Below are 19,058 nucleotides of genomic sequence, written 5' to 3' on the forward strand. Positions count from 1 at the left end.
AGAGCCCAAGCTGGAAAAACAAATGAACTCAGATGTTGATTGCCCACTATGCGGTATCTGCTGGAAGCTCTCGTAAGAAAAGCTGGCCAGCTAGGTGTTGCTCATATGTAAAATATGAATATTAATTGATTGCTTATAGCCAGATCTTTGCGAAGCTCTCCTGGCCTGTTTTAGAGGTTTGTGTTAGAATCCCTGATTGTCCTTGTGTGTGCCTGTTTTCCTAATACATGGAACGAAAGAAGCTGCTTTATCCTGAGTAAGGACATGGATCTATCTAGCTCAGGGGTCAGCAACCTTTTTCAGCCATGGGCCAGTCCACCATCCCTCAGACCATGTGGTGGGCCAGACTATATTTTGAAAAACAATATGAACGAATTCCTATGCCCCACAAATAACCCAGAGATGCATTTTAAATAAAAGCACACATTCTACTCATGTAAAAACAGGCTGATTCCCGGACCGTCTGCAGGCCGGATTTAGAAGGCGATTGCGCCGCATCCAGCCCCTGGGCTTTAGGTTGCCTACCCCTGATCTAGCTCATTGTTTTTACATTGACCAACAGTGATCCTCCAAAATGGACTGAAAGGGGTCTATTCCTGCTCTACTTGGGGAGGGAAAGTGTTTTCTGGAGAGTTTTGTTTTTTGCTTTTGAAAGCCACTGTGATAGGCCATTTCATATTGTCCATCATTTTATGGAATGCATTACGACGTGATGAAGATGACAACACCCATATTTCTTTTCTCTCTCTCTTTTTTTTAAAAAGATTTTTATTAAGACTTTCCATAGGTAACAATAGTACATATGGTGTCTCTATTTTCAAATCGTAGAGTCTTTCATATAGGTCAATGACAGTCAATTTGAGACATTTTTGTGGTAAGCAATGTGGGGTTGAAGAAGAAACAGAAGGGGGGGCAGAGGGTGGGAATAGAGAGGGAGAAGAGGGTGAGAGAAATAGCAAACTTTCATTCTTTATAGAGTAGATGAGTGGTGCTTTTTTGGTCAGCTTTGCATGGAAAGGTGTCTTATTTTTGCTGTCGGAGCGAGAGATCAGAGAGCCCAGGGCATGGTTGATTTCAGTTGATTGGTTGCAGTGTGTTTTGATACTGTGTGTGAGGGGGGTGTTGCAGGGTTAGGTTAGCCATATTGATTTGTATGTTGTTGGGGGGGGGTCGGTCATTTTCTTGTTGGCCTGTGTATAGGGTTGCCAGACTCAATAGTGGACAGGACTTCTGTGCCTTTAATTGCCCTGCTCTCTTTTGAGTCTGGAAACCTTAAAGAGAAACCAGCAGACCCTTTGTTTAATTTCCAAGCAAAGGGTCTGCTGGCTTCTCTTTAAGGTTTCCAGACTCAAAAGAGAGCAGGGCAATTAAAGGCACAGAAGTCCTGTCCACTATTGAGTCTGGCAACCCTACCTGTGTATGTGATGAAAGGGAGCCACACAGGGGTGAAGGTGTCCTCCTTTGTTTGTCTCTGTGATAGTTTCCTTGGTCAGTTTACATCCCCATATTTCTGGTTGTCTGCGGGAACTCTGGCTAGGGGATCTATGAACATGGCAGTGCTATGAATGAATGATGGTGCTCTCTTGAAATGCTTCAGAGATTAGCAAGCGAGTCTCCATGACATCAGCATTGACTGTGTTGGCCAATATGGAGCACGCATATGAATGATGGAAGCCTTGCTTATTAAAGAACGTGGATGGAAAGCTGACTTGAACACACCATTGCTGTGCTGGAGATAAGCCATAGTTGCTAGCTAGTGCTAGAAGAAGCCTATGTCTTCTATATAAAACAGCTATGTGTAGTAGCAGCCATCTCACAGTTCTTTTACTGAAGATTCAGCTTGTAATTTTAATTCTAAAAGAGCCGTTGGCTGCAGTCATGCACCCAGATATGCATACTTAAGTCCCATTGATTTCCCATAGAAGTGTGTGCAGCTGGGCATAGGATTGCACTTAAGTGTATTAATAGATTTAAGCAACTGTGTAATTAAAGGGAGAGCTTGCATGGCTTGGTTAAATATAGACAATGATTTCACTAACATCAATAATACATTGTGAGTAACAAGTGCCAGGTATTATTTTACTATTCAGCCTCATTAACCAAACAAGGGTGGGTTCTTTTGTTTATTTTTATTTTTTGCATCTTTGACTTCCTCAGACTGAAAGTCATTAGCAGTGACAATACATAACATACACTGATGAATTGTCTGGTCTTAAGTGGTTGATCCATGAATCAACCTAGATCAGGCTGTTAATTAAAACAACTATAACTAATGGTATAGTTGTTTTAATTAACGGTCTGATTCTCCACCTGGTTACACCAAACACCTTTGACATTAGCCAGTTTAGCCCCACTGAACTCAAGAGGAGATGGGGGAGAATGATGGAGAGAGAGAAATGAACAGTGAAATCTTATGTATGTTTGCTTACAACTAGGTCCTACTGTAACCCTCAGGTATTCCAAACAGCGATAAAGTGTGCTATCTTGTCTATCTCCCTCACTGTTTCCATCGCTTTCAAACCTGTAGAACAGAAATTTTCAACCTTTTTGGGTCCATGGCTCCCTTGACCAACTACATTCTTTCTGTAGCATCCCTGTGGGGCTCCAGGAGCCCAGTTATGTTACCCCTTGCCTGCAGAGCTGGCAGCTTCTCACCCTTTTCCAAACACCCTTCCTTGTGGAGTGTTCCCTCAGCTTCCTCTCCCCTCTCCTTGGAGACCCTCTGGGCAGCCGCTACTTCAACAAACGGCTGTGCACACCTTTGGGAGGCAGGGACGTGAGAGGGCATCAGAGGAGTGAAGGAAAGAGGGGCAGAGGCCAGGGTTGCCTGTGGCACCCCTGACCATTACTCAAGAACGGGCGGCAGCAGTGGGCGGCAGGGGTCGCCACAGGCCGGATAAATGAGCCTTTTGGGTCGTATCCGGCCCGTGGGCTGTAGTCTGGGGATCCCTGGTCTACAATGACTGGCATCAGCAACCTAGGGTTTCAAAGAGGGGAACTTTTCCAAGCCTGCCTGGAGTTCCCGAGCATTGGACCTGAGAGCTTCCGCAGGCAAAGCCAGTGCTCTGCCACTGATCTACTGTTCTTCATCTATATATGTATCCTACATACCCATATCATATACAGTAATAAAGATCATGGGAATTTTTCAATAGAAGTATTCAGGTCTTGGTGTTATTTAAAGACTCCTGATTTTTAATCTGCCTTTTGGACTTTATTTAGCTATGCAAGATATCTCCATATTCAGTATTATATATATATATATATATATATATATATATATATATATATATATAATCATGTCTAGTCAAAGAAAGCATTAATGAAGCAATTCCCCAAATAAAACAGCCCATCATATCTGAGTTGCAGCAGAGAGAAAGTGTGGTCTTTGTAGTTTAATCAAGATCACAAGACTTGTTTTGAGCGTCTGTCATCTTTAATTTTACGGCACTTCATTTCAGAGTGGGACTGCCAGGGTCACATGCAATTAAAACACAGGCAAGATTTGTCTTGTGAAATCTTCACATAAAAAGTAATGTGTTACTCTATTTTAACTTTTCTACTGAACTCTGTGAACTCACTAATTACTTTTCCCCCTCTTGTCACCTTTTTGATATGACATGGATTTTACAGAAGAGGGAAGTTTGGAATATTTATCTCCAGCGTGCGCGCACCCCCCCTCCCCGAATCAAGAATACGATTGAGGATAACAAAATTAAACCCAAGTCCGGGGGTGGGGGTGGGAAGAATTGTATATTAGGGTGGGTGGGTGGAAATCTTGAGTATTGCTGCTACCCTTACAAAGGGACTAGTGGATCAAATCCAAGGGAATAACCATTAATCTGCTTAACAAGGGCAGGTAGGAGAAGAATAGCAAGCGGACGGTTTTATTGAGGCCAATCTCATGAACCCATGCTTAGTCTTTTTTGTGGGGGGGGGAGGGTAAAAGAGACTTCCGTGCGGTGGACCATGAAAAGCGATAAAGACCGAGGCCTCTGTGCTTCCTTTATAGCCCAGGCTCAGTTGTTGCTGTGTTGTGGCCATCGGTAAATTGCACAGACCTTTATTAAGCTTATTGATAAGGAGCTTAGGGGAAGTTCCATTCAGTCCGTGGTGCCTGCTCCTTTTTGTTCTCTTTGCCTTCCCAATGCACAAACCCTCCTCTCTTTGTATGGGAAAGAAACCTTTATGCTCCACCTCAGGATTCTGCACCACCGCTTTCTTCCTTTGGGTTGGAGAGGCATGTGGGAACCATAGAGCAGAAAGGAGAGAGGAGCAGAGCTGGCAAAAGAGCAGGGGGAGGGCGCACAGGCTTATTTATATGTGCCGGAGACACCTGGCGAAGGCCTGCGAAAACAACAGCAACCAGACTTCATGCTTCCCAAGAATCTTTTATATCACTCTCCTTTCCGTGCAGCTGGAATCCATGGGGATCAGGGGATTATTTTTGATACCTGTCTAAAAGAGTTATGTCTACCCCGGTTTCCACCCTGGCTTTCTAATTAGCGGCATTGTATACAGGAAACACTCTCTTTTAATACCTGCATTCTTTCAGTAATAGCCCGGTAAAAGAAAAAGGGAGTGTGGAAAATTTGGTTAGCAATTTGCCCTTTTGAAGTCATCTTGGAGTTTCCAGTCCTAGCAACTGTGACCTGAAAACTGATTACTGTTAAATAGGGGAGAGCCAGGCTGGCAGGGTGGAGAGAATGGCTGGCACTTTTAGCTTCAACAGACAGGACTGGGAAGTCCCCTCCATGTACCTGTTTTTATGCTGAGGCATAGTGAAAGAGCCCCTTTTTGGACTTCCTTGCATTATCACAGGTGCTTCCATTTCTAGGTTACCGTCTTCCTAGCAAAGCGCCTATGTCCCTGCAGTCTCTCTTTTAACGTTGCTTTCTTTTGGGTGGTGTGAATACAAGAACCTGATTGTGAGATATAGGTGGAACACATAAAAAATAATAATTCACAGTGTCCCAAACAGAGGCATTAAGGCAGCCTGCCCCAGCCTGCCCCCACCAACTGTTTTGGAGTCCCCAGTTTGCAGGGCCTGTAATCAAGAATGATGACAATTGTAGCTGAATTTTTTTGGAGGGTTCCACATGGGATGCCCTGGGTATATATGATGGAAATGATTTGAGAGATGAATCACCCGTTGTTGTTGTTGTTGTTGTTGTTGTTGTTGTTGTTGTTGTTGCTGCTGCTGCTGCTGCTGCTGCTGTTATTAGATTCGATTTTTATCATGCTGGCGTAGGCACAGTTAAAAACAGACACACTGAATCCTGGGAACTTTATGTTTGTTACGGATGCTGGGAATTGTAGCCCTGTGAGAGGTAAACTACAGTACTATGATTTTTTGAGGGGAAGGGTGCTCTTTAAAGAGGCTTTAGATATATGGTGTGTGATGGGAGTTGTAGCCCAGAACAGCTGGATGGTACCAAGTTGGCTGCATTAAGGAGTGCTACGGAAACAATGTTTGAGGAAACACTCAAAGCCCAGCTTTAAACTGCAGGACATTCCAAGGGAGGGTGAAATCAATTGCCTGACATCCCTCACCGTTATACCAGGTGAAGTGTTTTCCTTTGCCTGTGTGGTCTGAGCTCAAACCCCATGAGCACAAGCACAGGGATTTGCAAGTGCCAGTGATCAGTTATTCGATGGTGCGTTCAAACCCTACTTTAGGCAGGAATCCAGCGCTTTACCTGTTCCACACTTGAATTTATATATGTCAGAAGATGATGGGCAGGGGAACTGTTCTAATGGGTCAGATTAGGACCCCAGCTGTGCTTTGTTAACCCCATAGGCTAACAGTTCCTCTTTGCGGATTGCATGTGATTTCAAATAATATGCTTTCCATATTGCAAATTAGGACCATTTAAATGTCCACTTGTGCAGACCTATTCCATTCATTTCCCCAAGGCTTTCCCTCTTCCATTTTGTCTTGTCTTGTAGGGGATACACATCAATGCTATGGATCAGCAACATAACCCCAATGAAAGCTTAAATCCTCATGATCTAAGCAAGGCTGATGGAAAGATTTATGGGCACTGCAGTCAAACTGGGTCAGCTATGACACTTCCCCACAAAAAAGCCAAGACAAGCTATCTACAGCACAATACTTTCCACTGCATCCTCCTTCAGTTGCAGGGGTCTAATGTATCTAACAAGGGTGAGGGTTGGGAATTATCATTGAACTTTCTGAACATATAGCCTACTGAAAGATCCCAGCATAACTGGGTAGGGTTGCTTTTCCTCCAATTTCATACTGAACCACTAGATTCAAATTTTCATTTTCACAACAACAGTATGGCAAATTGTCATCTTTTTTGCGCACAGCTGTCTCGGTATTCTCATAATTTGAATGATTCAAGATCACTGTCTGGCAGCGTGAATCACAGCATGCCCCCGTGCCTGCCTCTTTTTCAATTATGTCTAAGAGGAAGACTGCTGGAGACCCATTTTTTCATCTTGCACAGGACCCCAAAAGTGCCAGATCTCATTTCAATATAATATGAGATGGTATGTTAAAGTAGATGTTAACAGGGTGCTGAAAGAGACAATCTGTGGGGAGAAGATCAGGCATTACAGTGTAGGTCAGACACTTTACTAATGCACTTTTTATGAACACAGAATTAGCACCACAAACAGAGGCCCTGTCTTTAAGCATATTGATCCCCATTTTGTTGTTATCTGCACACCTACACACTAGATCGACATATTATTTTGCACTATTAAAAAAAACCCCACACATGTATGTAGGAGGTCATGTTTTAGGCTAAAGAGAGAATGCACATGAGTCACAGAATAGGGATTAAAATTTGATCCGATCTATGTATACTCAGAGTTAAATCTCATTGTGCTCCATGGGACTCATTCCCATTGTACATACAATTTCAGCCTGTTTCATGCATGTTCACTTGGGAGTTAGCTCATTGGGTTCAGTGGGTCTTACTTCTGAGTAAACCAAAGGGCAGTTATACTCTTTCCAAAAGGGGGGGGGGCTCATGCAGTCTTTTAAACAGCTCAGGACTGCAATACCACAATGACCGCCTCTCCCCATATGAACCAATCTGGACCCTGTGACCATCATCTGAAGCCCTTCTTCATATGCCCCTTCCACGAGACCTGGAGGGTGTCAACATGAGAATGGTCTTTACTGTGGTGGCTCCCTGCTGGTAGAGTGTTCTCCACAGGGAGGCTAACCTGGCACCTTTGTTACATAGCTTTAGGCACCAGGTGAAAGCATTTCTCTATAGCCAGGCCTTTGGATAATTAAACTATATACTGTATGGCCTTTTAAACTATGTGTGTGGTGGTCATTGTTGTTAGAGTTCACCTGGCTAGATTAAGCGTGGGAAGGGGAGCTGCCACATTTAAAATGATCAAACTTAAGAATTATAACAACACTCAGCATCTTTCTGTTGTTATCTTCAACAGGCAAATGTTAGCCACGTCCCCAGCATTTGAAAAATACAGATGCTACGGATGCTGAAGCTAAAATAGAAGCTGAAATGCATTTTTGTACCATTGCTGGAAGTCTGCAACACGGTATGGCTCTACTAAATGCTTTTGTCTTTATATTGGTGGAAGGGGCTGCTCCTAAGAGTGTGCAGATTGCCCTATTTCAATGGAAACAGCAGATATATGCATGTAGAGGAATGTACATGTGGATCGGCAGTACAAAATTAATTAGGCAGCACTTAAGAGTGGCATTTGGCCTCTGACACCCATCAGAAAAGAATTTTCTGGACCACAGCAATTGACTCCAAAACATGGTTCTATGAGAAATAAGAAAGGAAACCATTTATTAATAAAACATTCATTGCGCCACGGGATAAGAGATCTTTCTTTATTGTTTAGCTGGCTCATTTATTGTTGATGTCTTTCTCACTCACCCAAACACATACACACACACACCGCTGAATATGCAGAATACCTCTAAAGTCCTTTTGCATTTTTAATAAGGGTTTGGGGTTTTTTTTATATAAAAAAGATACTAGTGCAAGAAGAAGAAATTGTAAGCTGGCATAAATACTTTATAGCATGATGGTTTCAGAAAGGAAAGCCCACTGAGGATCGTGGTTAAAAAGAAAAGCAGTTTGGGGACAGAACATATACCTGTGCTGTGTTGAAGGTGTCTTCCCGTATATTTACGGTATATTCCCCCCCCCCCAGCTTTTGTAATTTAGGTAAAAGAAAATGGGTCCTAGCTACAGTAATAGTGTTTGAGTGGAGAAGGATAACCCTTTTCCATCAATAAACAAATAGGAACATAGGAAACTGCCTTCCAGGTATCCACCCACCTGCCTTTGAAAAGTGCTCAAAAAATTCAACTGTCTCAAAGAGCTGCAGCCAAATTGTTGACTGCAGCTGGTTATAGGGAACATATGACTCCCTTATGTTCTTATGGGCCTTGAAAACGCTCTCTCCTTTTTTAGGGGTGTGATCAGCTCACCGTCCCATACACTACATAGCCTAAGCCATGTGTGGTTCTCTGCAACACTGAGAGCAACATCTTTGGCTGGGTGCTTCCCCCAAAGAAAGGTCAACAAGTTCTGGCACCTCTTTTCCTAGGAAAAAAAAAGCCCTGGAGAAGAGCAGTTGAAGAATTCATGGGCCAAAACTAAGAAAGAACCCCTGATCCAAACCCACGGGCAGATTGACAAAATGGCAAAAAGAATGCGGGTTGATGAATTGCCCTCTGTTCTAACACTCAAAATGACCGTGGGCTATTGTTTTGTCTCTGCCACTGAAATAGTTTCATGAATCATTATTGAAAGCAAGGGGGCCCATTGCATTTTACTGCTGCGTTTTAAAGGAAACGAAAGGGTGGTAAGAACTGCTTCACATTAAATAACCTTAAAACTGTGCCTTGTAAGCGAGGAGTGATGATTCTAAATCCACGTTAGAGGTTGCAAAAGTAGAACCAGAGGAAAGAAATGGGATGGGATGGGGAAGATAAGTTAGTGATCTTAAGGAGGCTCGGGGTTATAACAACCAGCGAAGCTTCCTTCCTTGATATCAATAAGCTTTAGAACATAGAGGGATTTAACATATAAAGGTAATAAGTTACACTTGCTAGAGTAGGATTAAAAATGTATGAGATATAAACCTTCCTTCATGCTTAAGGCTACTTCATGTTGAGACAAGATTATCTTGTGGCTGGAGTTTGGATGAAACACCCCCATTGGGCACTCGATGAAGAATCATACCTTTGCATCAAGGCAATGTTTTCACATAGAGGGGGAAGAGAGCAGGGAGAGAGAGAGAGAGAGAAACAGCAGACAGGAGCATTAAGTCATGTGGCTTTCTCAAGGAGCCACTTGTGCTCTTGATGGCTGTGAAGATAACATGCTTCACTACACAGTACAATACTAATCATATGTACTATCATAACAGTACTAGACCAAATAGCAATCCTAACTATAATATCACATATTTAATTAGTGCAGGGATGTAAACTGCTACTTTTGTCTCATTAGCAGAACTGTAGGCTCAATCCTGCCTATAGTTATCTAAGCAACTCCCAATAGCTAATGAGAACTAGAAGAGAGGAGCAAGTTCACAGACTATAGTTTTTGTAGGTGCAAAGGGGAAAGAACAAACACAAAAGCATTTCTGCACAATCAATATTTCTGCATATGAAACCCAATTGTAAAATTACTTATTACCCAGGGCTTTTTTTCCCCCAGCTGGAACTTGCCGGAACTCAGTTTCGTCACTTCTCAGGCGGGTGCCGTTGCCATTGTAAGAGAACAAGGGAGATATTCATGGTGAGTTCTGACACCTCTTTTTCTAGAAAAATAGCAGTGTTATTATCCACTAGCATTTTAGACCTCATGTTTTGTTTTGTGCACAAAAGGAGCACGTCATCATGGGTAGGTGGTTTACTATATTCTAGCCATGTAAGATGTAGAGGTGTTCTCTCTCTCTCTCTCTCTCTCTCTCTCTCTCTCTCTCTCTCTCTCACACACACACACACACACACACACACACACACACACTCTTTCCATCCAGGCAAGCAGGATACATTATTACAACAACAGCAGCAGCAACAACAACAACAATTTATTATTTATACCCCGCCCATCTGGCAGGGTTTCCCCAGCCACTCTGGGCGGCTTCCAACAGAAAAATAAAATAACCAATTAAACATTAAAAGCCTCCCTAAACAGGGCTGCCTTCAGATGTCTTCTAAAAATCTGGCAGCTGTTCTTCTCTTTGACATCTGATGGGAGGGCGTTCCACAGGGCGGGCGCCACTACTAAGAAGGCCCTCTGCAAGAATACCTCTCAGCCAGGCATGAGAACCTCGTCCCAGCGTGAGAACAGAAATTGTATGCCAGTGGCGCAGCAGCAGCTAGAGGCCCCATTAGTGAAAGCACACCTCTAGTTAATTAAGTTCGTAACTAGAGGTACCACTGTATATGATTATGCCCTAAGAATGCCCATATCTCTGGCAACTGGCCACATTTTACAAACACTGAATGAAAGTTGTTGCAATAAGCTAGGGGGGGTATAGGGGTATACTGAATCAAATTACTACTTTTTTGGGGGGGAAATCACCACCTTCTTCTTCTGAGTCCCAGTGGCTGGAGAGCACTTACCCTGCCAAGGACACCCCCCCACTGTTATGCCTGTAGATGCTGCTGCTGGTGTGCCAATGATGAGGTCAGAAATGAAGCATTTTGAGGGCATTTGTGAGTACATCATGGACACACAGAGTCATAAGCTGCCTTGTTTTCCCGACTCTCTCCTAAACAGGCCCTGAACTATTAATTTCCTCCCATGACAGTCTGTGCTTGCCCTGGCTTCTCCCCTCACCCGAATAGGAAGGCTCTCTTTTAGCCATGCTTTATGTCAGCTCATGGGAAAGCCAAGATTCAATTTCTGGCATGAGCAGTGCAGTTCGGCTGATATTCTGAACATTCTTATGCCCAATTCTTTCTGATTTAATTCCTGTCTGGGGGGGGAATGGAAGTTCAATGAGTCAGTACACACTTTTTGGGCACAATATTATTGATTTGTCTTGTAAACTGCTTTGAGGGTTGGTTCCCCCCCCAAAAAAACCCAATCAAGCAGTATATAAATTTTATGACCTATCTACAAATAAATAGGTAATCTAACAACTTCTTGGGGTTAATATCTGATTCCAGCCACGAAAACACCCCCTCCCTCTAGTCGATACTAAACATTGCCAAGGATGACAGAACCATCCACATGTTCAGCAAGAAGGTAATCATGCCATGCAGTACCAACCCTGAGACATCTTACAACTGGACATGTGTATCCTAAAGTTTTACTCCTTTCCCTTAAATTGTTCTGACTGGCTACTGCTTGGTGTCTTTTTCCTTCATTCTCACCGTTCTTTACTACCGGTGTGGTTGCTTCAGCAATAGCTTAGTGCTTTTTCACTTGTGGATTCTGTATATCTTACCCATTAATCCTGGTGCTTGTAGTTGTTTAATGAAACAGCAGCATCCTTGTACATTTATTTTCCTTGATGATCATTTTAAAACACAGCTTCAACTGCTTAACAACATAGTAGGCTGAGAAACGGTGTTGAACAATGACATTGTAATTCCTGACTATTAGATTTGATACTTGAGACATATCTCTCATACACAGCAGATTTATGCATTAATCCTATATTGGGGGGGGGGGTTAATTGCTCAAAATATTTGCTTCTAGATCTGCATTTTCACACATTTTATTTACATGGTTTATTTTTCATTTTATGAACAAATCGATAGCCAGGCGGACTCTTTTACCACACTGGATTAGTTTTATTTATTCTCTTTGAACTTGATTAAAAAGCTGTCAAACATAAGTCTACATTTTATCAGCGGAATACTTTTACAAAACAGGATAGGGGATGTGTATAGCTGGAAACATACATTTCAGAATAAAACAATATTTGATATATTCTAGACAGTTACCCTTTTGTTTATCCATGACAACTGAAACTAACCATCAAATGTATAAATTGATTCAAGTCTAGCCAAGTAATCCTAAGGGCATATGAAAAGGCTTTTTTAAAAAAGTTCTTTCTAGATGAATTTAATGCAGTTCACCAATAAAGCATCTTCGGGAGCATAATAAAAATTTCTACAAAACATGACATAGCTGGGGAAAGAGCAAAGTCGGCTAAAGTGTTGGAAAATTCAAAATGGATGTTGTATTCAAAATCAGCAATTGGGTAACTTGATGCACTGCTCCTGTTGCATTTGAAACAACGAGGCTTGGGGATTAATTTCATTCTTAAGTTTGCAAATGAAACATTTACAGCACCCCCAACCTATGATGATTTAGGCCTGTGTGAAAATCTATGACAATGCTTTGAACCTGTAGCTGTCATCAATGAGAAGAAGCATTCAACGTGATCATTTTCCGCACAAAAATCATTTTGAGTGTACGTACCTGCTATTAGGTGATAGACTGCATCACTACACCAATTTAATTGTTCCAAAAGCCAATTTAAACCCATTAACCTCCAACCCTCCTTGTCTGGGAGTGCCATTGCATATGCCTCTAAGCTATCTTTCATCTGGATTTGGCCATATTGTCAAATCCCAGCTGTAAAATGAAGGCATGCAAAATGGCAAAGCCCGGGGGTGGGGGTGGGGGAGTGCTGGCAGAGAATGATTCATTCAAAGGGTTAATGCTGAGTACATATAAGCAAATATTGACAATGTATTTTTATTCCAATGTTTGGAAATTTAAAGACAAAATTGTCATTAAGTTTTCACAAAACGAGGCATCTGTCACTTGAGGGGGAAAGAAATGTTTCAGAAAGATGTTTACAGAAATGTAAAAATATTAGATTCAAAGACAGATGTGAATATATTCAGTAACACTCCCTGTCTGTCAGTCTTTCTCGCAGTCGAAGATCTTGGTGTACTCGCTTAACATTAGCTCAACAATCTGGTTTTGGTATAGCATGTTCACTGCCATGGAGCCTGTCTCTTTTTCAGGCCGAAGGAGCGTTGGTCCAAAAACTATCCCCAAACTCTGCTGTGACATAAGATTCACGTTCTCCTTGGCTGCTATCCTGGTGGCAAAAAAGGTAAGGAATTGGTTAAAAAATGAATTCAACTAAAAGAAAAGAAACTTCACTAAACAGAAAATGCAGTGGCGCTCTCATTTTTCAGTGGTGCTTCAATTATAACTAAAATCTTGATTTAATTATTAGAGAGAATGAAATAGAAGTGAGAGGGAAAAACTGAATTGTTGGCAATATGATGAAAATGGTCCATCTTATGGTGGAAATGATATTTTTGGATCTAAGATAGTGGATAAACTCTATATTATTTCCTCTTAACAGGCACTGGAGCCCTTTCTTCATATTGTCCTAGGTGGTATTTTGAAACATGTTTCTTCTCCTTAATGTCCTTTCTCCTGTGGGAGCAGATCACTGTAACATAGGCAATTGTCTAGACATGACCACATGCTGGTTTATAGAGCCAGAGCTTTAATCCAGAGCCACTTCTTCACCTCTGCTGGGCCACCTTTCATAGAGAGCCTGAAGCTGCAGGTGGATTGGGCCCGGCCCAGCACCCAGATCAAGTGGAGTGGGAGCTGCAGGGCGAAAATAGTTTTTAACATGATGAAATATCTTATTTCCTAGGGGAGTGCACTGAGCAAAATAGAAGCCTCTTCCTAGCGAGGGGGTGCCACCCGCCACAGACCTGCAATAAGTTGGGTCCCCAAACCAGGATGTGCATCTTACCAGATGTGCTCCTGCATGTGACTCACAGAACCGAAAAGACACCTTTTTTTCAGGGCGCGATTGCAGCATCCGAAATGGCTGCCATACTCTCTCACACGAAAAAATGGGAGTCCCGGTTTTTACCAGGATATTTGTGGGGGTATGAAATTGTAATTGTTTTGATGAATTCATTATTCGTATGTTATCTGTGTTTGATATTACAGTGTTTACAATGCTCCCCACAATGCTGTTGGTATTATTGTGAGCTACCTCGAGCTCAATCTAGTAATACAAATATTAAATCACCAGGTGTTCAAGGAATGCTTGTCATAGTGTTACTGATGTACCCCCGCCCCCATGTGGCCACAGGAGTGACAGTAACACAACTCACTGCCATCTTCACTGGCCCCCCCGGGAGATATTTTAACATTGGGTGGGTAACAATGTTTCTTTTGAATGAGATTGCATTCTGTGGATGGAATTGAAGCTTAGCTCCCATCAAAAGTACAGTGGTGCCTCGCTAGACAAATTTAATGCGTTCCAGGAGTCAATTCGTCCTACGAAAAATTCATCTAGCGAGTCTCGGTTTCCCATAGGAATGCATTGAAACTTAATCAATGCGTTCCTATGGGCTCCGGGGGGCTGGCAGCGGCAGCGGTGCTTGCTCTCTTGGCTCGGGGAAGGCAGGCAGGCACTTACTCTCTTGCCTGCCTGCCTTCCCCGAGCCAAGAGAGGTGTGTGCCAGGCGGGAGAAGCAGAGGTTCCTCTGCTTCTCCCCACCCACACCGCCTGACAGAGCCGGCATAGGACGGGGGTTCGGAAGCCCCGTCAAATGCTGGCTCTGTCGGGCAAGGCAGCGGGGGGGGGGGGGAGAAGTGGAGGAACCTCCACTTCTCCCCGCCGCCTGGCACAGACACAGCTGGTTGCCGAGTCTGCCGCCGGGGCTTGAGCAAGCAGCGCCCGCTGCGCTTCGGCTCAGTCACCCGGTGCCGAAGTGCGGCTGGCACTGCTTGCCCAAGCCCTGGCAATCAGCGCCTGCCATGCTTCAGCACCGCGGGACGGGCGCTTGCTCGCCTAGGCAGATGGCAACAGCCCGGGAAGCTGCCGTCTGCCTCCCCAAGCCGAAGTGCCCGGCAAACGCCGCAGCAGCTGGCAGTCCCCCGAGGCGGGGGGGAGGCACAGATCCCGGGGTTCGGAGAAGCGCTTCTCCGAACCCCAGGATCTGTGCCTCCGTCAGCGGCAGGGGAGAGGAACGACAGGCAAGAAAGGGCTGCTTTCTTGCCTGTCGTTCCTCTCCCCCACTGCTAACGGAGGCACAGATCCCGGGCTTTGGAGAAGTGCTTCTCCGAACCCCGGGATCTGTCCTTGCTGTCAGTAGTGGTGGTGGGGAGAGGAATGAACAGCTTTCTCTCCGTTCGTTCCCCCCCCCCCCCCGCCCGACAGAGCCGGCATGTTCTGCTGGTCTCCCCTCACTGCTCGCAGCAGAGACCAGCGGAACAAAAAGGGGAACCAGCTGCAGCGCGGGAAGAAGGCAGAAGAAGATCAGCTGAGAGGAGCTGACAGCTCATCTTCCTTTGCCTACTTCCCAGCTACAGCTGGTTCCCCTTTCGCCAGAGGAATACCCTGCAGGTTTTCTGATCGGAGGTTTTTATGGCCACACTTCGCAAGACGAAGCAGCGGCCATAGAAAACCTTGTTGTATAGCGAGGCACCACTGTAGTACCACTGCTCACCCACTACTAAAATGCCATTCCGGGCCCCCATCCCGGGTCTGGCCTGTATGCTGCTTACTACCCCATGAGTGTTCCAAAATTCATTTAGAGTGCTAAATTCAATGGGGGCCTGGGCTGCTAGATGGTGTTTTGAGCCCAGTATGCTATTTGCAGTCAGGTTGTCTTCTAGTGATGCAATATGACCACTACAGTGTCACAGAATTTTTATTTTCTTTTTACATTCTCCCCTTGAAAAGTGTTAACATTTGAATTGCCCCAAACAGCAATAACTTACAGTGTGAATGATTGCTGATAAACGATTGTTAGCACAGTTCAAGCAGCAAGGCTTTCAAGAGTTCTCAAGACAATTCCGTTTAAATGATAGGGATTTAAAGACAACCTTCAGTAATGCAACCTAAGACATTTTGGACACCCTTACATTTATAACTAAGAGCTGACGGCTCAGTTTTATTTCTCATCCATTCATGTGGTACAAGAAACACACACACACACCCCAAATTTCTCTGCAAGGCATCTTATCCAAGAGACATCATAAATGGACACTTTTAAAACAAAAATTCCAGAGAAATCAGTATAGCTACCACCTTGCAGCAAGGTAGGGAGGGTCTGGCCTTTAATCTTCAGCAATTTTGTCTAACATGAGGGAGTGCAGTAGATTCACCAGCTGCTTATGAACTGCACTCCACACTATGGCAGTGCCATTCTAATATGTCTGTCATGCTCCACTGAACAGCTTCAACTTCATATAGAGATGTTTTATTTAAACTATGTATGTAAGGTTGCTGGAGTAGAAAGAGTTTACTACGAAAATGTTATGAGTGCACATATATCACTAGCAAAGAATGGGCCTAAGGCTGCAATGCTATGCACTCTTACCAGGGTGTAACTCCCATTGAACTCTGTTGGACTTGCACTATAAACGTAAGCATAAACTATTCCACTGAAAGGCTTTATTTTAATGGCACTTCTTGATCTTTAAAAATAATTTATTGTTCTACTAAGGGGACACGGATGACAAATGGTATCTACAAGATGGCAACCTGCAACTGACTGACTCTGCTAACCTACCAAAAAGGCTTTATAAAAGATAGATTTCTTTCTGCCCTGAACTCTGTTTTCTAGTTTAGAAGCTGCTGCAAATGGCAATAGAAGAAGAGGGGGGAAAATGCTGTATCTGTTCCATGCCTTAGAGAAAGGTCTCTTATCAAATCAGTGGGTGGGGTCATGTAGTGAGCACTGCCTTGTGATGGAAGCCTGCCAATCTTCCAGTTTACCACATTCCCTCAACACACGAACTCATTTAAGGCTTTAAAAAAAATATTAGAAAAAGTCACATATAAATAGGAAGCATTATTGGAGTACAGTCTCATGCCTGTAGCCTTGGTGTCCATTACAAAAAACACACTCCATATGGCACTAATCAGACGGGCTTAATTAATAGTTTCTTAAAATATAACATCTTTATCATAAATGAAATGGAGGCTTCACAAACGATTGTGTGGAGTATGGTAATATTAACTCTGCTCTGCTAATCTGGGTACAGGTTGAAGATGTAACCAATTGGAAAGAAATGGTGCCCTCTTTTTGTCCTGTTTGCACCTGCCACTTTCCAATATGCAGGCAAGTCTTTGTGTTGGGGGCAGGGGAAGTGCATACTACTCCTGTGTAGTGCAGGATTGTTTATTACAATCAACTAACCATTAATACAAAATCACAGGCTCGGTAAAACAGACTAAAGAACTGACAATCGTAATAGATCTGAGAGAGATGCTAATGTTTTAAAACATTGGCACCTCAGCAACCAGAAGCACCATAACCAGACACTGGAAAGACCTATCAGGAATAAACATGGACCATTGGTACCAAATAGTATGGGAAGCAGCCCTACTAGAAAAATTAACCAATAAGTTGAAACTGACACGGGGACAAATAGAAGAAGACGGCTTCACCCCGGTATGGTTCCCCTTTATCACATACACAGCCCAACAAGACAACGACAAAAACCCACCAACAGCATACGAATCCATATGGTTAACCTGACCCACAACACTCACCCCCTTGCTCACAAACAAAACAAAGACCACCACAGCTAACCACAAAGGAACAACCAGATCCTAGGCCAACCCCAGCATCTCTCACCAACAAAGGAAAACAAGCGAACAACAGAGAACCTATGCAAACGTCGCTGACAAGAAAAAGCCCACCCCACCCCACCCACCCTCCCTCCACCTACTATCCTTCCCCTCCCCTCACCAATGTCTCAACAAACGAAACTGAGTTGTAAAAATCTTAAGAGAGACATTGCTCTTATCTTTGTAAACCAAGAAAATCCTTAATAAAAATGATTTTAAAAAAACAAAAACATTGGCACCACCAAGAAAAATACTCAAGAGGGGTTTCAAAGGACCACCTGAAACCTGCTTTACAAGAAGACAAGATTATATCTTTTCTTACCTAAGACATGCACAACCATTTTCACCTCAGTGGGATTACAGGTACAATACCTAGCTTTAAAAGGATGTATAGCAAGGAATAGCAACTGGGGTGTCCCAAAGTTCAGTCCTTCTGGATTTAGGTGCTGCAGGAAATTTCCAAAATAACGAAACAGGTAATAGAAGCAACTCCAGAACTAGCCCTATTGAATATCTTCCACGACAACAACAAGCAAACATGACAAGGAACTCGTAAGAGGTAAAGGTAAAGGACCCCATGACGGTTAAGTCCAATCAAAGACAACTATGGGGCTGTGGCGCTCCTCTCACTTTCAGGCTGAGGGAGCCGGCATTTGCCTACAGACAGTTTTTCAGGCCATGTGGCCAGCATGACTAAACCGCTTCTGGCGCACAGAACACTGTCACAGAAATGCCATTTACATTCCCACCGCAGTGGTACCTATTTATCTACTTGTACTGGTGTGCTTTCAAACTGCTAGGTTGGCAGGAGCTGGGACAGAACAACAGGAGCTCACTCCATCACGGGCATTCGAATCACCAACCTTCTGATCAGCAAGCCCAAGAGGCTCAGTGCTTTAGACCACAGCACCATCTGCGTCCCTGAAGACACTGAAAAGACCTATCAGGAGGGAACATAGATCACTGGTATGAAAATGTATGGAAAACCACCCTACTAGAAAAGTTAACCAGCAAACTCAAAATAGCACAGGAACAAGCAAAGGAGCACACCTTCACCCTGATATGGTTCCCCTTTATCACGTGCACACAAAAAATGACCTATTCCCTGACCCAACAACCTAGTCCCCCTACACACAAACAAGCCACACTGCAATTAACTGAATGAAACCAACCAAGCTCAGGACACCCTAACCTCTCAAATTATCTAGAAAAATAAATAAAACCATAAAGGACTTATGTGATGCTGATGCAAACACCTACACTAATAGTCATACCTCGGTTTAAGTACGCCTCAGTTTGAGTACTTTCAGTTTAAGTATTCTGCAGACCCGTCTGGAACGGATGCATCCACTTTCCATTACTTTCAATGGGAAAGTTCGCTTCAGGTTAAGTACGGACTTCCAGAACCAATTACACTCATACTTCAGGTTAAGTACGCTTCAGGTTGAATACTCTGCGGACCCATCTGGAACGGAATAATCCACTTTCCA

At 43.5% G+C, this 19,058-nt stretch overlaps 2 protein-coding genes across 7 annotated transcripts in view; one reads left to right on the forward strand and one right to left on the reverse strand.

Annotated features, from left to right (window-relative positions):
• Window positions 1-19,058, forward strand: part of QTMAN (queuosine-tRNA mannosyltransferase) — a 341,618-nt gene that overhangs the window by 317,530 nt on the left and 5,030 nt on the right. For 2 of the 3 annotated variants that reach the window (XR_015948081.1, XR_015948080.1), the window contains 3 exons: window positions 7,435-7,545; window positions 9,690-9,770; window positions 12,971-13,062. The gene's annotated coding sequence lies outside the window, so the exon portion shown is untranslated. The remainder of the gene's footprint in view (window positions 1-7,434; window positions 7,546-9,689; window positions 9,771-12,970; window positions 13,063-19,058) is intronic. The other variant, XR_015948082.1, reaches the window with a different exon arrangement.
• The window catches only part of ARHGAP15 (Rho GTPase activating protein 15), a 373,834-nt gene continuing 366,535 nt past the window's right edge, over window positions 11,760-19,058 (reverse strand). For all 4 annotated transcript variants that reach the window (XM_088661719.1, XM_088661732.1, XM_035130906.3 and 1 more), the window contains one exon: window positions 11,760-13,047. In XM_088661719.1, the coding sequence (XP_088517845.1) occupies window positions 12,864-13,047 (184 nt within the window). In that variant the 3' untranslated portion in view covers window positions 11,760-12,863. The remainder of the gene's footprint in view (window positions 13,048-19,058) is intronic.

Source organism: Zootoca vivipara, chromosome 1 (genome assembly GCF_965207765.1).
Source record: "Zootoca vivipara chromosome 1, rZooViv2.hap1.1, whole genome shotgun sequence".
Taxonomy (NCBI): Eukaryota; Metazoa; Chordata; class Lepidosauria; order Squamata; family Lacertidae; genus Zootoca; species Zootoca vivipara.